The sequence below is a fragment of the Malurus melanocephalus genome, unplaced genomic scaffold, assembly GCF_030028575.1.
Source record: "Malurus melanocephalus ecotype Western Australia unplaced genomic scaffold, MMel_1.1 scaffold_347, whole genome shotgun sequence".
Taxonomy (NCBI): Eukaryota; Metazoa; Chordata; class Aves; order Passeriformes; family Maluridae; genus Malurus; species Malurus melanocephalus.
In genome coordinates this window covers 482,313-501,410 of record NW_026623579.1, presented here as the reverse complement: position 1 = coordinate 501,410, position 19,098 = coordinate 482,313, and the positions used below count along the sequence as shown (strand labels likewise).

The 19,098-nt window shown below is 41.9% G+C and overlaps 1 protein-coding gene across 3 annotated transcripts in view; it reads left to right on the top strand.

Annotated features, from left to right (window-relative positions):
- Window positions 1–19,098, top strand: part of MCTP2 (multiple C2 and transmembrane domain containing 2) — a 102,972-nt gene that overhangs the window by 45,424 nt on the left and 38,450 nt on the right. For all 3 annotated transcript variants that reach the window (XM_057378211.1, XM_057378209.1, XM_057378210.1), the window contains 4 exons: window positions 282–384; window positions 9,507–9,608; window positions 10,510–10,584; window positions 11,384–11,503. In XM_057378211.1, coding sequence (XP_057234194.1) covers window positions 282–384; window positions 9,507–9,608; window positions 10,510–10,584; window positions 11,384–11,503 — 400 coding nt within the window. The remainder of the gene's footprint in view (window positions 1–281; window positions 385–9,506; window positions 9,609–10,509; window positions 10,585–11,383; window positions 11,504–19,098) is intronic.

The following is a 19,098-nucleotide window of genomic DNA, read 5'->3' as shown; positions in this document are numbered from 1 at the left end:
GAGTTTTACACTGATAGCATCACCAATTTAAAAGAAAAGMAAGAACTCTCTGTCTGGTAGTTTCTTCACCTAGTTATGCAACTGAAACATGAGGGGGAAGCTCGGGGAATRCCCATCACTTCACTCATTTTGGGGGGGAATTTAATTAAATGCTAGTTATATACTCAAAGGAAATGCAAACTTAATTAGTAAAACAGTATTCTCAGAYCTTTGTGGTGGAGGCTGTGTGCGTGTGTATCGAATTTTGTTATTTTTTACGTGTCTACTCTTTCTTGTTTCAGCCCTATTAAAGACATTCACGATGTTCTGGAAGTGACAGTGTTTGATGAAGATGGAGACAAACCCCCTGATTTCCTTGGAAAAGTTGCCATTCCTCTGCTGTCTGTAAGTAACCTTTACCACATGTATCATGCTTGGCAGGGAACAAGTTGCACTTTTCCCCCACTGTAGCTCAAAACCCCACAGATTTAAACGGGTTTTGTGATCYGTCCACGCCTTAGTTGGCAGTGTTTATGGTTCTCCTTAGTGTAACGAGCATTGTCAGCCCATTTTAGTACAAATTCGGTTGATTGGGAAGCAAATTGCAGAGATGTCTGTACTTCATCAGTGCCATGTAGGTCTGAAAACATAATTGAGTCGTTCTGTGTGTTTCCACATCATCTTCCGAAGGTAACGCTTTAAGCGTGYCTTTGTTCCGTCTTGCTTCTTTCTGCTCCCAGAAAGTAATTGCACATCACAGTAGGATTGACTAGAGATAGCTGTTGTTACTGGCACAGCTGAATRAAATTACCTAAAAGGGGTGTTTTCCACTCCGTGGTGCTTTTAAAGACTGGTGGCTTTTGTTCTGTAAACAAATAKGTTGAGGAGTGAGCGCTACCATGGGAGTGTAAAATCAAAACTGGAAACAAAGCGAGCTCAGGGGAAAGTGGTTGCTCTGGAGATTGAGGAGAGTTGAAGCTTTTTCAGAAGTTGCCAAAAAAAGGCCAAGCTAAAGGGAGTGGGACATGAAAGGGTCATTAAAAAAGACTTTAATGGAGAAATGGGGGGGAAAGCGGCTTTGTGTTTGGTAAGACTGATTTAATTTTGAAAGGAGGCTGGTAGTAATGGTGAGCAGACCAGATCAAGAGGGCATAAACAGCTCCATGTGTATGTGCACTGTCACAGAAGGTCCTGGTGGAGTTTAGTAACATGTAGGAAGAACTTGCTAGGCTGTGACTTATTAAATCAATTAGTAGATGAGGCTTGAAACATCCTGGGACTCTTATGTCATATTAGTCAAGTTGTGCAAACATGTTTAGCTGTAGGCAGGAGGGATCTGTGAGTTGTGAGGCCGTGATGCTCTGCAGGAGGTTTTGTGTGCACAGGGGATCCTGTGACAGGTATTTACGTGGTTGAACCCCCTGCAAACATCTGGGGGGATGATTTGTCCTACAAACATTGTAGTGTGGTTCTTGGGGCTGTCCTGTGCAGGAGCTGGACTCGAGGAACCTTGTGAGTCCCTTTCAGGTCAGGATATTTGTGATGACATTTCTGCTTTCCTTCCATGATGGCATTTGTGCTTTCCCTCTAAAACCTGACTGCTGGGGTGGATGCTCTGGGTAATGCTCGGTGTGATGCTGTGGGTAATAGCGCTYTCAGACAGGCAGATGGTAGATCCTGATTGAAATTACAGGCTACAGAATTGCAGCCTTGTTTCAAAACATCCCTGTGAAGGCATATTCACCTCTGCAGAAAGGCTGGCACGCAGCTTCCAGGGCGAAGGCAAGAATCTGAGTTTTAGAGGTCGACTGCTGCAGGAAAGGCAGTGATGGATTTGTGAGGCTCTGTCCTAGCAAAGGCTGGACAAATGGGGGATTTCTAGAGGGAAAGCCAAAACCCCAAATGATCAAGGCAGGCACAGTTTAGGTAAGGGACCAGTCAAGATGAGAGAGGGAGACTGAAACATTTGGTATTTCCAAATAAATAATGAACTGCACAGGAAACTCTTGAACTGGCTTAGAGGATATGATCCCAGACTAAGGCGTGCTTTATAGTGGTAGGGAAATAAGTCTGTGTGCTCCAGTTTTGTTGTGATTTTGTCTAAATAAGTGTATTTCTTGTCTGTGTGAATCAAAAGCAATGTGGCTTCTGAATCTCTCCACAAAAGTGTGTTTGCTTTCATGCACCCTGTGCTCTTCCCAGTTCCCACTGGAGTCTGAAACAGGGGAACCCCAGCAATTTGGGGATTTAAAGGGCTTAAGATATGGGATGTGAGGAGTGAATCCTGAGCTCTTGGTGTTCCACATGCTGTTGTGAGCTTTCCTATGCTCTCCCCTCCATGGTTCAGACTGCGTGATCTTTTTGGGTATATTTTAGACCCAAAATAGGTATATAATATAGTATTACATTCATCTATTTTTGTAGCTTGAGTTGTCAGTATCTCCTATTTTAGAACAATATTCGAGTCAGTTGGGCATGGAGGATTATTTGATGTTTACAGGGAGGAAAAAACCTCTTAACATCTTTTATTCCATTTTTGATCGCTCYGTTAATTTTTCCCCAAGTCCTCGTAGCTCTGATGTTACTGGAAGAGAGTGGCTGGAGCAGCTGCTCTCCTGCAGACCCAGTGCTTGCCAAATGGCCTGCATGATCGGCAGCAGGCTGTGTGGGCTCACAGCGAGAAGATGTTAGATTTGGATTTTCTGTTGATTTTATAGGCATTTGTCAAGTATCCCTTAGGAAGCATGTAACAAGGCAGAGGAGGGGAGTGCATGTGTGTGGTAATGTCCAAACTATTCAGAGTAGGTTTTTTCGTGTCCAAGGTTTGAGACAAAAAAAAAGAAAAGTAAAATAAAAATTGTTTATGCTTTCCTTTGCCAACTGATCTTCTTCCTTCCCATCCAAACTTCTCTGCCTCCTATTTCAGTCAAATCTAGTGTAAATATACCCATCTCTGCTTTTGATTAAAAACATTTTGCACCTATTAACTTGGTCTGCTCAGACCAGAGAACTGTAATTTTCTGAGCTCTTTTTCTTGAAATTGGAATTTCARTGTATGTTGTCATTTTGACTCTAACTTTGGATGTATGCTTTGAACCATTTAGATAAATATACTAAAAGAGAACAAAAGTTAAAGACTCAGGGAAGCCTCACAGTCATGGAGATTTAATTTCTCTATGTAATCAGACCTAATATTTGCCTGGCATTGAATTGTCTTTTGAAAATAGATGTGCATTTGGCATTTTTTTTCCCTGTTAAAAATGCACAAGTTTGACTTGTGAGCTGTCAGCACGTGAAGTAAGTTTACTCCAGGAATTGTTCATGGATGACTAGATTCTTTTCTTAATGAAAAATTGCCTTGAATAAAGTATATGTTGGTGGGATGTGAAATGTTTAATTAATTTGACAAAGAATTTTGGGTTAAATGTGTTCAGTGGTCCCACACTGGCATTTTGCAAASATGACTACACCCTCATCATCCCATTAACACAGGAATAATCTTACTGCACAAAAATACAGGGATAGTGACATGATGTGTTCTTTCCATTCATCCTTGACTGTGATCTAGGATTACTGCAGGAATCAAATAACAAAAATAAAAAGCTGAACAGCATGGAAAAGGGTTTTAAGGTGCCAAACGATGAATAGAGCTGCAAACTTCATGTTCTGGTAGAYGTACTGGATTAATACTAGCAATAAACTGAACTTGGGGATAGAGGGAGAGAAGTTCTTTAKGGTTTAGCTTTAACTTTTCCATGTTGATCAACCTATTGTCCTTTTTTTTTCCCCTGTCCTTTTTGTCAGATTGCTGTCCTGCTCTAAAGCAGGTCTGAGACCTCCTCTCAAACACTGCTCTGCTCAGCCACATTGACAGAAGCACGGTTTGAACTAGAAAAGACACAGATTTGTGCTTCCAGGGTGTCCAGCAGGATGGATCCCTCTCTTGCCAGAGGTGACCCACAGAGTGTGGCTTGGCCAGCCCTTGGGCTGGGATGGAGATCCTGGGATGGAGATCCTGGGATGGAGATCCTGGAGCGTGGGGTGTGGAAGAGAAGCCCACATGCGTGAGCAGAGCAGGCTTTTGTGCCAGAAACCAGGCAAGAACCTGGGGAACAGAGAAGTAGGGCAAAAACTTTATTACTTCAAGAAAGAAGTTTGATAGGYTTCAGAAGTTTTGTAGGTTCTGGGGGACTTGAACTAATTATCAAAGAAGTCCTTTCTACCTCTGTGTTCCTTTGTGTCCTAGATCTTAGTAAAGGCAGCCGTGTGTCTCTTTGTGAGGGTCTGTCTTTTTTCTCCTGCTTCAAGAGACTCCTATCTCCTGGAAGGCTGCAAGTTATTAGAGACATGGGAGCATATAGTGTGCTTCAATGAATTTGAAAGCAGAGTATATCAAATATCCCCATGTAGAAAGGCCTTTGAGCGAAGAGTTGTAGCGCAGAATGGAATGGTTTTTATCTGCTGGATTATCAGCTCAGAGTAGTYCTCAGCTGCACCCTTTTTTCCCAGCAAACAGGAAGAGGTCTGTGAAATATTTTCAAGTGCCAAGCAAGGTCAGTAGCCAGTGATACACTGAAAACAAGGAGTSTGCCTTTGGCAAGCTCAGTGGTCTAAAGCATGGCCTGGATTCAGAGAGCAGACACCTGACGATTGCACTTACTTAGCACTTGAGCATAAGTGTACAAGTCCTTTCCAGGAGAAAGTTTTAGAGTCGGAGAAAAGTGAATTTTTTTGTGTTTATGCAATGGAGGCAGCTGTGAAGTGTGCTGTCTGTTCTGACTTTTATCCTGATTGTGAACCTGGATTTTTGGAATGGGGAAAAATCCCCCACACCTCTTCCAGGAAAAACAGCGCCTTGTTCCTGACATTAGATTCTCCTCCAGCCACACTCTGCTCACTGAAAAGGTATCAACAGGGATGTTGTCTCAAGTATCACCTAGGATTCTTGTGCTCTCAGGGTTTTCAGCTCCTCCTCAGACTGGCTCCAAGCCCTTGTATGAAAGCTCTGCCTGCTTTCTTTCAGTCCATCAGCACCATATCTCTTTTGTCTTTGGATAGCAATCCTCTGCCAAGAACCCAAAYCTTGACTCCGCTTTGGATCCCACAGAGGGTTGTTCACAGTCAAGTGTTTGGGGTAAAGAGTTTTGGGGTGAAGGAGCAGCGAAGGAACAGGCATTTTGTACAAAATTAGTTCARTGCACGTGGCAAGACTGGGGAGAAACAAAACACTCTTTATTCCCATACAGGTGGATCAAATATKTGACTTCCTTTCATCTTTTCCTGGGGAAATACGTGCTTGGATAAGGGGAGGTGTGTGTGTGTGTTGCAAGACAGCTTTATGTTATGCARGGCAGATGGGATGACATTGTGCATCAGCAATGAGCTCAAGCAGGAATATCAGAGGTCCCAAATGCTTGAGATGAATTACCCTTGGAGAGTGGCCATTACCCTCTCCACACGTCACGGGTGTTGATGTACAGAGGTTTAACCCAGCGTTCTTCTGTCAGCTCATCAATATATGACATTGAATCTGCATCAAAGTGGGATACACAGTGAAGTTTTCTTAAAATCAATGTAAAAAAAAAAAAAAGCCACTAAACCATATTTCTTTGAGACAAGAGCAATGAAAAAACACGCTTTGCTGTGTAAGGGTCCTGTCTTCTCTGTGTTTTGTGTCATATCAATCTTGGCTTTTGCTATTTCATTAAAATTCCCAAGCGGTCAGAAGGTTGTTGCTTAATAGATTTAGCATTGGCTGGCTACATCAATACTGTGTTTAGTCACATTTGTTTTACTGGGGACATCTGTGCAAAGAGTTTAGCAAATATATTCATTCATTTGAGAGGAACCTAGTGCACTTTGGACCTTGACTGGATGGTCTCGTGTACCTCAACATTTCCTGCAGTTAAGAGGCAACTTCAAGGGAGTGTTTTGCCTGAAGTGCCTCTGTAGGTCGAAATATTTATTGCAAAAAGAATTTCAGCTTTTCTTGCAGCTGGTAATTTCCTTWGCGTGGTCCTGTGTGGAGAAGGGCTGTGATATAGAATGTACAATTCATTCTGTTACAGTATGGACATGGTTTTGTCTTTCTGTGTCGACTCAGAAGAGGGAAATGCCCCAAACATCAGAAATGCCCATGGGATGAAAATCTAGATTATTTTTCTGATGGTGACCTTGCAGCAATGTGGGTGTGGTAGGCACTGCTGTCCTCGTGTTAATCCCAGGGTTATGGGCAGTCTTGCTCAGTGGTTGAGCCCTAGTAAGCTATTAAGCAGCTTTCAGAGAATGCAGGCATTAGTATTCAGAGAGGCTATAAAGCATCATCAATAAAGAAATAATATTGATTATGTCTCTTTGAGGTGCTTACCTGCAGATATTTTCCCATTTAATTTGAATAGTCCTWTCCTTCCCTTTAAGTAGATGTTAACAATCTTAGGAAAGATAACCTGGTTTAGACCCAACTACCAGAACTATTTATTGAACCAAATCTCTGTGAGATCACCAGGTTTGCAGCAGAAGGTGTTTGGGTGGCAGAAGAAAACTGATCTTTGTGACATTGAGGTTCATCCTACAACCCCAGCCCYGGCTGCTCACTTTTCCACAGCTGGAGAGAGCATTTAAACAATGTTTRGGAACAGCAGGGACTGGKGCAGAGCACCCAGAGAAGAGAAAGWAATAGCTCCAAAATTTAATTATGTGACTGTCYGCCTCTCAGGGTTGGGGGAGAAACTGAACAGAATCTGAACTCTGGCCCAAGAAGAGGGTGCAGTGAAAATGTAGAATATTTCAGGCTCTTTTGCGTGTTTTCTTGTGGACACAGTTGAGACCTGTCACCAGTGCAATCTCCATGCAATCGTGGGTCTTAGAATTACCCTGCACCTTTTGTTGAACCACGGTACCAAAACCGTAAGAGAATCTTTTGTTTGACTTCTCAGTTTTTGGGTTTTTTTTAAATCCAAATGAAATTGTAATGGAGATTGGSAATTTCATACTCTGTCATTCTTCTCTTACGCTTCTTCCCTTCTGAAGAAAGTCAAAAGCTGAAACATCTGTATGCATGTTTAGTCTTAGGCTGAATTATAATTGCACATCTTTTTCCAGACAGTTCAAACACTTAGAATTAAATACGCCAAATAAATCTGACTCTAAAACTTTATTTGCACTGCTTTACTCCCTGCCCTGTTCAATTGAATAATAGCAGCAACAATAAATAATGACACCATTCAAGAAGTTTCCCAAGCAACCCCTATTTACAAATACAGGCAGAGGTGGAAATTATTTGTTGCTGATTTAAACTTTATTGTGTGAAAAAACCTGCAGACACACCCAGAATGTTTGATTCAGCTCCAGCTCTTAAAATGAAGAGTCTTTTCCCCAAACCTTTATTTTTTGAATGTAGAATACCACAATATCAGGCTCAAATACTCAGAAACATTTCTTTCCYTTTTTCTATCAATTTAGCTCTGTGKTTTTTTTCCTTGTGGGTTATGCTCTTGAAGGATGTAGGAAAGCAATATATCCCAAGGARTATAAAGAGGCCTTCCCACTAGCTGTTGCTTCTGGTGTAACTGCATGAAAGGTGATGAGATGTGTGCCTGAAAAACATGGAAATTCAGCTCCAAAATTAGTAATTATGGACAAACCAGAGTTAGGATATTGTGACATCTACATCTCTGCAGATACACTGGGAATAAAGTGTATTCTAACCTGTCACAGCATAATCCATGAATCAAAGCTCAGGCTGRACCTGTTGCTGGGGCATCCTCTTTGACCAACGACCTCAAACCAAATCCTTCTGTCTCAATGTCCTTGCCATCAGTAAAACCATTTATTATTTAATTTGGAAGACTGAACAAAAGCTTTAATTTCTAAACAAAATTTTGTTTTCATGCAGTAAATTCTGATTTTTTTTGAAGGGGGTAAAAGCAAACTGGTGAAATAAGAACATTTATGATGGGTTGACAATGCTGTATGTGGCAGTTGGCCTGAGGACCTTCTGGTGCCRGTCCATTTGGCCCTAGAAAAGGGTCTAATCACTTTGGCAGCTCTTCTCTTATGAGGCTGGAGGTCTGCAAAATGTATTTTTTACCTGCCCCTTTCCTGGGAGCTGCAGCATCCTTTGCTGCCAGCTCCAGCACTGCGTGTACTCTTGTGCTGAAAGCAGAGGTGCTTGATGATCAGTTAGTTCAGTGCCTGTTATTGTTATTATTTATCAAGATTAAATGAATTCCACATAGGTCTCTGTAACTGGTAAAATTTTGGGTGAGAAAATAAATAAAAGCTGGTGTTCCTGGTTGTACATATACTGAGGATGCAGAGTTGGTCCTTGTGAAAACCATCTTCACTTTCAACCCTTAGGCAGAAAACYCATCTACTTTTGACTGTTGGTATAGAAAGGGTGGAGCAACATTGGGAAGGAAAGTGACCTTTCCCTTGTCTTGTGAAATCACTTGGTTCCTATTACACCTTTTTTTTTTTCCTTACTCATTTCTGCCATGGTTTATRTGAGTGCCTCTTCTAAATGCCAGAGCAGCAATAGCCATTTTAAATATGGTTGCAATTTCATGGCCCCCAAATTTTCTCCGTTATCTTTAATCTTTGATCATTACAGTCCCTCCATGTAGCTTTTTGGTAAGCTGCAGTTTTTTATGTTACTGCTGTTTGGAATTAACTGGTCTGCTTCCTAAAAAGCCAAATGTTTAATCAATAYATATCCTACTGTGTATAATAAATACATTTCTGCCATCACTTTTGAAGAGAGAATGCTTTTGCTTTGAGCCAAATAGTCTACAAAAATGGCAAGGAAGGTTTTTTTATTGTTGGGCTGGTTGTTTTTCTGTTGTTTTTTTTTAAATTTTTTTTAATAGATGCTTAATGAGACAGGGCCAACCGGTGGATCAGAGCAGAGAAATGGCATTGAAATTCAGGGGTGGGGTGGGGGGAGAAGTCTTTTACATGAATTAGTTAATTTTGAACATTTGTTACATTAGCATTCGCTCCACTTCAGCTGATTCATTTCTTTGGACTGCATTTGTTTGCTGGGTAATAATTTGATAACGTTGCAATAAACTAAGCATTAAGAAGTGGTTTCGTGTGCTGGGGTGTGCAATAGGTAGGTAGAGTTGTTGTTTGTGGCTCTTTTCCTAAACTTTGGAAGAAAAATCCCATTTTAAACTTGCAATAACAGAGGCTGATTGCTTCCCATCAACTCACTGGCTTCCAGGGCAGAATTTTCAGACTGGTTATTGCATGCACTRCTCTACTATAAAGTACAAGGTTTGAAAATTAAAGTTGGACCATAAGAGATTTAATCTGCAATTTTATAGGTCTCTAATCCATCGATTGTTTTGTATTTCAGGCTCCAAGTATATTATCAAGGTTTGGAGGAAGTTGTTTTTTTTTTTTTAATTTTTTTTTTGTGCTTGAGTTATATATATTTATTTGTTTGCAATGTCTTCAAATTGTATTGAGGAATACAGCCAGGAAAATATTGATGCTTTTTCTCCCCTCCTCACCCCAAACTATAGATTAGAAAYGGTAAACAAAGTTGTTACACCCTGAAGAATAAAGACTTGGAGCGTGCTTCAAAAGGAGTCATTTACTTGGAGCTGGATGTCCTATTTAATCCTGTGAGTTGAAGTATTTTATTTTTCTAATCAAAGTAAAAAAAGTCCGAATGTGCAAGGACAAGTGTGGGGATAATGCTTGCAGAACCAGGAGCTGAGTCAGAAATGTCCTGTCCCCATTGCATCTGGTGGTGGAGGGATGTTGGATGTTGAGAGTGAAGAAGATTTSGGATCTCAGAGCCCTCCAGGTGGATGGGGACAGAGAAGGGGCATTTCTGGAGGGACAATGACCCCGAGTGCTGTAGGAAGGAGGTGCTGATTGCTGCAGCCATGGCTCCAATTGTGATAGCTGAAAATGGGCTTCATGTTCATCTTACTACAAATTTCTTCTAACATCTCCTTCTTCCCCAAAAAGCTGACCCACGATGTTCTCTTCCCAGGGTGTTGACAGGAAAATTAATGAGGCAAGGACACWGTGCTGCTTAGTTTTTAGGTGGCTGAGTGAGTCTCAGTTGTTTATGCCCTGCAGCCCTTCACTGCTTTAACTCCCATTTATTATGTGGGCTGTGCCACAGCTCCGCTCCTGCTGAACTGAGCCCAGCCTTGCCCAGTTTAACTTGGCTGCATTTTCCTTAGCGTGGGATCAGTGAATGGTTTGGKTTCRAAGGGACCCATCTYASCTCATTCCAAACCCCCTGCACCTTCCCCTACACCAGTGAGTCTGAGTCCTGTCCTCCTGAACATTTCCAGGGTTGGGGATCCACCCTCTCTGGCCAAGCTGTGYCAGTGCCTCACCATCCTCTTTTTAGAAAATATGTATTAAAAGTAACTCCTAAGTCACRCAGAGTCTGAAAAGAGTGAGAGATGCTGAAAATCCTGATCTCCCTGTRCAGCGCTGGTGATATGAAACTGAAATAACTAGTTTAAAACTATATTATGTTGTTTTTGTTATTTTTTTCCCTAGATAAAAGCAAGTATTAGAACGTTCAAGCCCCGAGAAAAGCGCTTTACTGAGGAGAACCGCAAATTTTCTAAAAAGGTGAAAATTTTGTCTGGGCTAAGCCTTTGCATCTGTTTGGGAGAGATTTAAATTACTGTAGCATGGTTGCAAGAACAAAACCTATTTATGCATAAAATGCTGAACACATGTAAATTCAGTGTATTTCTGTATATATTAAAAGGTTTGTTTGTGTTAACATGAAATTGCTTTCTGATCTAGCTTGCATCAGTAGTTCTGCTTTGTGCTTCAGAGTGGGGAAAATGATAGCTGTGGATTTTGCACAGTTCGCAGCACTTAAAGCTCAAYGAGAGCCTTATTCCCTTCTTGGGGAAGGAAGAAACCAGGGCTTAATTCCTTATGTAAAAAGTCCATAGGATTTTAGAACAATGCCCATTATTTTTAAAATCAAGAGGCCCGATAATAAGTCTAAAAATCCCTRTTTGTTTCTGTGGACTAGTCCAAAACATGTAGAAAAGAGGTTCAGACTACATTCRCTCTGTCCCTTTTCCTGAGACACTGATGTATTTTAAGAACTGAAAGAGGATAAAGGTAGGTTTGTGTAACTCTTTAATTTGGTTTTGGCATCAAGATGAGGCTTTTTTCTTTTATTTTTCTCTTTTTTTTGTGAGGCATGAGGAAAATCTGGAAGGTTTGGGTGTAATCAGAAAGCAGACAGGAGCTGGCGAATGTTTCTGAAATAGAAGCTTTATTTGTAATATGTGCCCTGGCGTGCATTTGGAGCTTAAATTATCCCTGTTTCTGAAGCAATAGTAGGATATTAGTGTGTTTGATTAAAAACTCCTCTTCTCCTCCCCTCCTCCCTCTCAATATTTATCAGATCTTATCAAGAAATGTTGATCGCGTGAAAAAAATCACCATGGCAATATGGAATACAATACAATTCCTTTGGAGCTGCTTTCTCTGGGAGTCCACGGTGAAGAGCCTGACAGCATTTGTGGTAAGTGGATTYCTTCCTTTGTTGCATGAGGCTGAGTGATGTAAGATCAGGAGTGTTCCCCTGACTTCCTCCCCACCAGCGCCGAGCCCTTTCTCCTTCACTGGTGCTGATGTTTTGTGGGGCTGCAGGGCTGTGGGTTTCCAGGCAGCTTGGGCCAAACTGGGCCTGATGGGGATGGAAATGGGACCTTCAGGAATATTCTTTCCTCTATTGGAGCAGAGGGATTCACTATCTGCACCGAGCGCTGAGGATGCTCATGTCCATGAAGGGTGGTGCTGCCGTGCGCAGGCAGTAACTGAGTGGAGACTCTGGAATTTTTAATTATTTTTGATGTGAAACATGGCAGCTGGGGGTAGGAAGGGAAGGAGGTGTTGGCCAGGAGGGTGATGCAGGGAGATGCTTTTGGTTTGGGTGATGCAGTGAGCTGCTGGGTGCTGTCCTTTCCATCCTCCATGGCAATGAGGCATCGCTTCCCTGCAGGTTATCGATCAACTCTGCCTGGGTTGACATTGCCTGTTGCAAATTTATTCTCCTGACCGTAATAATACAATGTTTAACAGAAAAAAAAAATGTAGAAGGCTGGTCAGTGAGTTCCACTGCACCCTGCAAACAAAAAGCCAAGTTCTCCACCTGCCTATCCCGCTTTTCATCTCTCTCCTTTTTCCTCTTGGTAGTAAACACCCCATTTGCAGTTTTCTCATAATCCACTCAAGCACAAAAAGATTTTGCCTGCTCTTTATTCTGCGGTGTGACATTTTCTTCATGCTTGAAATGTTTGGCATGCCATTAAAGGTTGCAGAAATCGTTTTGTGGTGGTCCAGCATGCAGAAAGAAAGTTTTTGAGTTGAGTGTTTATTAAGCAGTACAACRTCCACATCTCTGAGATTTTCTCCCGTGTTTACTGCCTGTGAATTGTAAGATGCTTAAAGGCTTTTTTAAGGAAAACACTTCAGTGTGTTTGGCACAGATGAATAGAGTAGACCATTCCTGATTGAAAGAAGCTTCTTGAAATTGATTTAAAGAGCAAAGACAGAGGAGCTGTCTTCATCCTGTAGGTCAGAGGGATGGCTCACATGGAAGAGTGGGTAGGGTGAGACGGTCTTTTCTCTCTAAATTTTTGTCTCCCTGTTGTTTGATGTTTACTTAGGTCATGTTTTATTTTATATATTATATATATTTAATGTCTGGAGAGCAGRGTAGCTGGTACCTCACTGAAGTGAATGTGACTGTGTGAAAGAGTTCTGTGATTGTGTCCCAGAGAATCAGGTGGCCATTCATGCTGGGGCTGGAATGGGAGGGTAAAATCCCAGTGTCCATGTCCTACCATCACTGGGCAGCAGGAGTTTAAGCACGTATTTAAAATTATTTGTGAACTTATAGCTGTCAGGTTCAGTTTTCCAAATSTAGGAAAAGTTTGCAAGGGATGGAGAGGCAGAAAAATAGCAAGGTGGGATAATGGGTCGACAGAAAAAGGAATTTATTCCTACTGAAAAGGAGCAGGTTACAAGATACAGGTTGATAGCATCTTTACTGGATACCATAATACTCCTGGTTTCCTGAAAGAAAGTGGGTAATGGGAAAGGAATAAAAATACTCATCTCTAAGAATAATTACCACAGGCTTTTTCTACAACCCAAAATTTAAGTCTATCTGATTTTTCTCACATGGAAATAAKTCAGCTCTGGCACTAAAAATGAAATGCTAATTATATATCTCTGTCTCACTATTTCCAGYGTGAGTGTTCATAGTATTGAAAACACTCACACAGCACGGTAGGTGCAGCATCCTTCCCTGCCCAGTCTGGGTGGAAAATCCACTCCTAACGTGCTGGTGAAAAGATGAGGTGAGGAGGATGCACAAAGCTGAGAAAAAAAAAAATTAACTGGGTTCGTAAAACCCTCACTGGTAGCTTCGATGCCAGCCAGGCCCTCAAACCAGAAAATGCCTTTTTTAAGAATTATTTTTCYTTAGAGACAGTGTCCCTCGGGCCCCTGGCARTAACCATTTTGATCTTGTATTTCCCTTGGTTTCCCTCTGCAGGTAACCCATGCCCCTTCCTCCGAGGAGGAATAAAGTGAGGAGGAGGAGGACAAGCAGACAGAATAATCATGGGAGCCTTGTTTTTTTAAGAAATCAAAGCCCATTGCCAGACAGATGAAATATTTGTGAGGTTGTCAGAGGACGCAGTAGGCGAGGACACCGCATCTTTCACCTACTTGTTTCAGTCTTCCCTCCCTATTAGCTCGTGTGTGTGACAAGGACATYAGCTGCTTTTGGGGGTGTGAGAGAAAAAGGGACAGGTAAAGAGGGAGGAAACAGARGACAGCACAGGCAGGACAMCAGTGAATGAGAAAAATACTCTCAYCCTKTTTCCTCATTTGTAAGATTCATCATCCCAAGCTAAATGTCTTTATTAGGGTATAATGGTGAGAGGAGACAGTCCAAGAACCTGTGAGTAGATGAATTTTTTTTGTGCTGTAAAAATGTAATGCCATTTTTCATCAGTGTTCTGTGCTTTTAATCMGATGATTTTTCATCTGAGTTAATTGTATAGGCACAGAGGACACTGGGCTCTGCTGAAGCATAGTTAAAACCAGAATTTTTTCAAGTTTAGAGGTTTAGGAAAGCAGGGTGAAAGGGAGGTGAGGTGAAAAGCAAAATTTCGATTTTGGTGATGTTTACCCTGTGCATAAAGGGTTTGGTGCAAATTGTGTTACACAACATGCAGAGAAAAGACCCTGGGTCAGAGGAGAGGATCACACAGAATTTCTGTGTTCATCATGGTGTACCTCTCATTGCTGGCCTGGTGACAGAAATGTAACCAGAAATGTGGTTGTGTGTGCCTGGGAACATCAGGAATATCTCACACATGAAAAATGTTGCTTATAGAATCAACTGTTCATATATCAAGAGATGCCTGTAAGCACTTTGTATATTCTTCTCCATCAGTTCAGGATTTGGGGGAATTTGTAGATTTTTAGGACAAAAAGACCCTCAAACATTCCTTTCGATTTATTTTGATGTAGTTACCTCTGTGTTCAACACAATACGTTGTGTTTTAATTGAAACATACCTCTCAAAAAGATCTTTATTTAGAAGATACCTCAACACCARTCCCTGCTTGGTCCCTCTCGTGTGCCTGACATGTTTTATGTCCTACCTTGGCCAATTCTCTACTAGTTTCCAGTCTGAATGTTGCAGTTTTAGCCTGGTCCTCTTCACTCTTTCCTTGTCACACTTTTCTCCACTGAAACATCACTTCCACACAGCATTGCTGGTTCCAAAAAGCTGTATGGTGTAATGTGCCTGGGGGAATGTCTGCTCATAGCTCAGCTTATTTGTCTGACTATAACCTGTTTGTTTTTCYCACTCATGCATACAAAAACTTGTTTTCTTACCTTCCTGTTGCACACTTAAACCAAATTTTTCAGCCTTCRTTCTGTGTGCAAACATTCCCTGCCKGCTCTGCTTCTCCTTTGCTGATTGTGGAAGTAAAGTCTGTAATAACCAAATCATTCTCACTGTACTGCATGCATTTAAAAATATTTTAAAAGTTAATTTTAGTCACAATGATTTTCATGAGGAATTATGCATCATTGCACATTGTGCTTGTGATTTTATACAACATAATTACACCTTCTATTGACAGTTTTCTCTGCATTAATGGTAATTATGCCATTTAATGAAATTACAGTAATTGCATTAAAAAATATAATCTGGTGCAAATTAAAAGGATATATTGACTGGAATTTTTACTATCATATATATATWTTATTTTATTTTTAAAGTTTGTACRATAGTTGCAAGAGACATTGACAGGATCAGGCAAATGATGGGAACCCAGCCACCAGGGCACCTCTGGTGTGACTGGCAGTGCTGCTGCTGAATTCYTTCAGGGTCCCTGCACACTCACCCATGCCAGAATACTTCATTTTTACTGGCAGCRTTTCCCACTCTGTCAGGTTTGGGTTTTTGCTGATCCAGGGCGGGCACAGGTGGGAGCGATTTTTCCAGCTCAGCCCTCGCTGGCAGCCAGCTCCAGCCACACAAGGAATGCAGCAGGCACAGGCRGTGTTTATTTATTTTGCAGTGACATTGCCCTGTGTCTACTAATTATTTTATGATGGTTTATTGCTGGGAGGAAGGGAAGGATCTATGGTGATGCAGCATAAGGGGTTGGAAATGTGGGGCTTTTGGTCAGACTCRCTGCAGTTATTTAATGGTGGGTGGCTGGCAAAATGACAGGCACAGGAGCATTTCGGAGCACTTTGAGCTTCCCAGAAAGCCAGCTGAGGTGAGGGGAAGCTCTGGGGATTGTAGGTGCAGCTGCAAAGCYGAATTTAAGCTTTCGTGCTCCTTGCTGCAGAGGTTGGGTTTGTCTCTCTTCTCCATTGAGATCTCCAGAGCTCTTTAAACCCAGACAGAGCTCCAGGATGCCCGGTTTGTTGGCACTGGCTCCTTGGGAAGGGGAGATTGGGGGTCTGAGGAGCCCCAGGGCTGGCTGGGTGAGGCTGCAGCTCCATGCATTGCTCTGCCAGTTTGCTTCAAGCCTCTCCTGGGCCAGCAGCAGCAGAGAGGTCAGAGCCTGCAGTGAATTCTCAAAATCTCGGCTGWGTGTGTGACTGAGCATCATCTTATTAGACATGAGCCATTTTTGATCCGTGTTGAGCTGGGCTATATTTATAGGGATGAACCAGGGGCAAAAGGCCATTTGCTTGTTGACAGCGTCCTGTAAAATTGCTAATTGCCTATCAGTAAGAGTGAAATGTTCTTTACCCCCTCGGGAAAGACAATTGTTAACTCAAAGTCTAAACTTTCAGGAATTTACTTGGGGTAAATCTCTCATTCTATGTGTGGACTAGTGTCTCCTGCATGTTATGGTTGGCCTTTCCTGAGAAAAGCACAAAATGTTCCAGCCCTGTTTTGCTGAGCATAATTCAACCCTGGACATGACAACAATATACGGGTAAAACATCCAGTTTAACTCCTGCATTGTTTTGCCACACAGTGATTTATTTTATTTTATTTTTCCCTTGATGGAAGGGGAGTTATAGATCAGTTAGAGGAAATTCTCGGGATGGAAGTTTCACAGGGAACACGAGAAATCTTTGGAGAAGGGAGACCCAGTAGCAGCTTTGAAAAAAAATACTGGACCTCTGGTCAACCAAGCAAAGGACAGAGATTTAATTTGAGTATTTACCAGTGGATGGTAATCACTTCCTCTTCTGTTGGGTGGGGAAGTAAGATGTGCTCTCACATGAGCTCCTTTAAAATATTTCTTTTCCCCATGAATTTTCTGTGAGTTTTGACCAGGCAGTTCCCTGATACAAAGCACAAACCGCCCTGCCATGCCTACATGTGTAACTGATGAGAAGGGTATAGTCTTTCTTCTCCCTTTTTTTTTTTTTTTTTTTTTCATCCTCATAGCTGAAGACGAAATATAAATCATTGTTCCCAAACTATTCGGGAACAGCATTAAAGTAATGGTAGATTAAAATGTCTCCACATTAAAAAGCTAAATAAAATGAATAGATGTAATCCTAAAGAGAGAAGAATGAACATTCTTCAAACACTGAATAGGGGACTTGGAAGAAGAAAAAAACTTAAAAAAAAGAAGTATTAATGCAAAAGAGATGGTCTTTACATCYGCTTTACTGTAGAGCTTTTGCTGAGGGCTGTTTCAGCCCGTTTGCAGCTTGTGTTTTCCTACAGTTTTAAAGAAGCAGTCGGCAAAGGAAGGAAGGCAGTTTCTATTTAAATAGGGGAGCTGTAAAATAACACTCTGGTAGAGAAACTCGTTCATGCTAAGGCTAGAGCTGGTGCTGGAGGAGCAGTGAGAGGCAGGTTCCAGCAATCTGACCTAAGTAATTCTTCAGTGCCCCCAACATTTCCTCCCCTCTTTTCCTCTGCAAACCCCTGGCAAAGGCACGTCTTCCAAGCTGTTGTGTMGAGCTGCGGTGCAGAGGCTGGGCTGGAGGTGTGTTTTCATTTCTACATCCCAGTAAAAGCATTTTCCTACTGCTGGAGGAAGCGTTTTCATCCTGCTTTCCCCCGGCCGGAGCTCTGCTTGTGCTGCAAAGCTGTCAGGAGCACGGTACCTGACACGAGTGGCTGCTCAGATGAGAACAAACCTTCTCCASACTATTAAAGGAGATGGTTTCTCCCTTTTCCCAGCAATTTTTACATTCCCAATGTTGTTTTTCCGTGGCTGAGGGGAGTACGGTTTGAGCTTGAGATCCCAGACTTTGCTTTGCTGCAGCAGTTAAAATTCCTGGAATAGCAACAGTGATATTGATGATGCTGAGAGACATACAGAAAAGTAAACACGTGTTATTTCCAGCTCTTTCCGAAATGCAAGAACAAACAAGGACAAAGTTAATAGGGAAATAACCACTTAGAGCCTTGACAACACGATAAACAAGATTTAAAAAGCAAAGTTTGAAGCCTTGGAGTCAGGGTGAGATGGAGCTAAGCAGGGACCAGTACAAATATTCCTTTTAACTTTGTAAAAGACGGATGGCCTTGTGTTTTCCTCTCAGGAGTTTTGGGGATTTGCCTTTACCAGTGAAATGTTCCAAAATAAAAGCAAAACTATGTTTTGCATCTGAGGAGTCATTTCCTCTGGGTGTGCTCACCAAGGCATTTACCCTTTATAGCAATTCCCCAGATTTTAGGGCTGGGGATCTTCCTCTGAAATTATGCTGTGCTGATATTTCTGAGGCTCTTCAGTGTTATGTACTCRAAACTTGAACCCATCACATCGGAATGATTCCCTCAGCCCCGGTAATGAGAGAGACCCAAATCGCTGCCTCTCACTCTTTAATTGCATTTTGTTGGTTTTAATTGATGATAAAACCTTTTAATACTTCGGCTGTGTGTTGTTAAACTCTGTGCTCCAAGTGTTTGGGTAAAAGAGCAATCCTGTTGTAGGATCAGCCCCTGTGCAGCAGGAATGTGTGTGCAGGCATCCAGTCGAGAATTCAGGCAAGGAGAAAGAAATTCAGCTTTGTTACAGGGTGGGGAATTATCCCTAGAAGGTGTTGGTGCTAAGATAGCTAAATAGGTATGTGTGTCTGTCAGTCTTCTGAACCAGACTGGAGATGCAGTTTTCATCTCTTTGGCTATTTAACGACAGCTCACAAAGCCAGGATCAAATGTGGAAACATTTYAGCTAATTWAAAAAAAAAAAAAAGCAAGTGAAAAAGGGCTCTTTCTAGCTAAAACCYGAACTAACTGCATCCACAAATCCTTCTGCCTGCCTTTGTGCTCCAGTTGCAACCTGTTGCAGAGCTCTGCTCAGCGCTCATTACACTCCCAGCTAATTTGATATCGCCTTTTATTTATTTAATTTTCTTTTTTTTTTTTGGGTGGTCAAAGCTTTGTCATTTGTTTCGAAGCTGTCATTTTTATTAGCCTCCCTGGCTGATCTTTTTGGGCTCTCGTCAGGTGGTGTGTGTTCTCCATTGTCTGCCTGCTCCTGGCACGCTGTAGGTCCTTTTATTGCCATATGACGTGGGCGTGCTTGCAGCAGTAGCCTGTAATTATACCCACCACAGGTGACACTTACAACAGCKCTTTGCTAATAATTTCAGCTG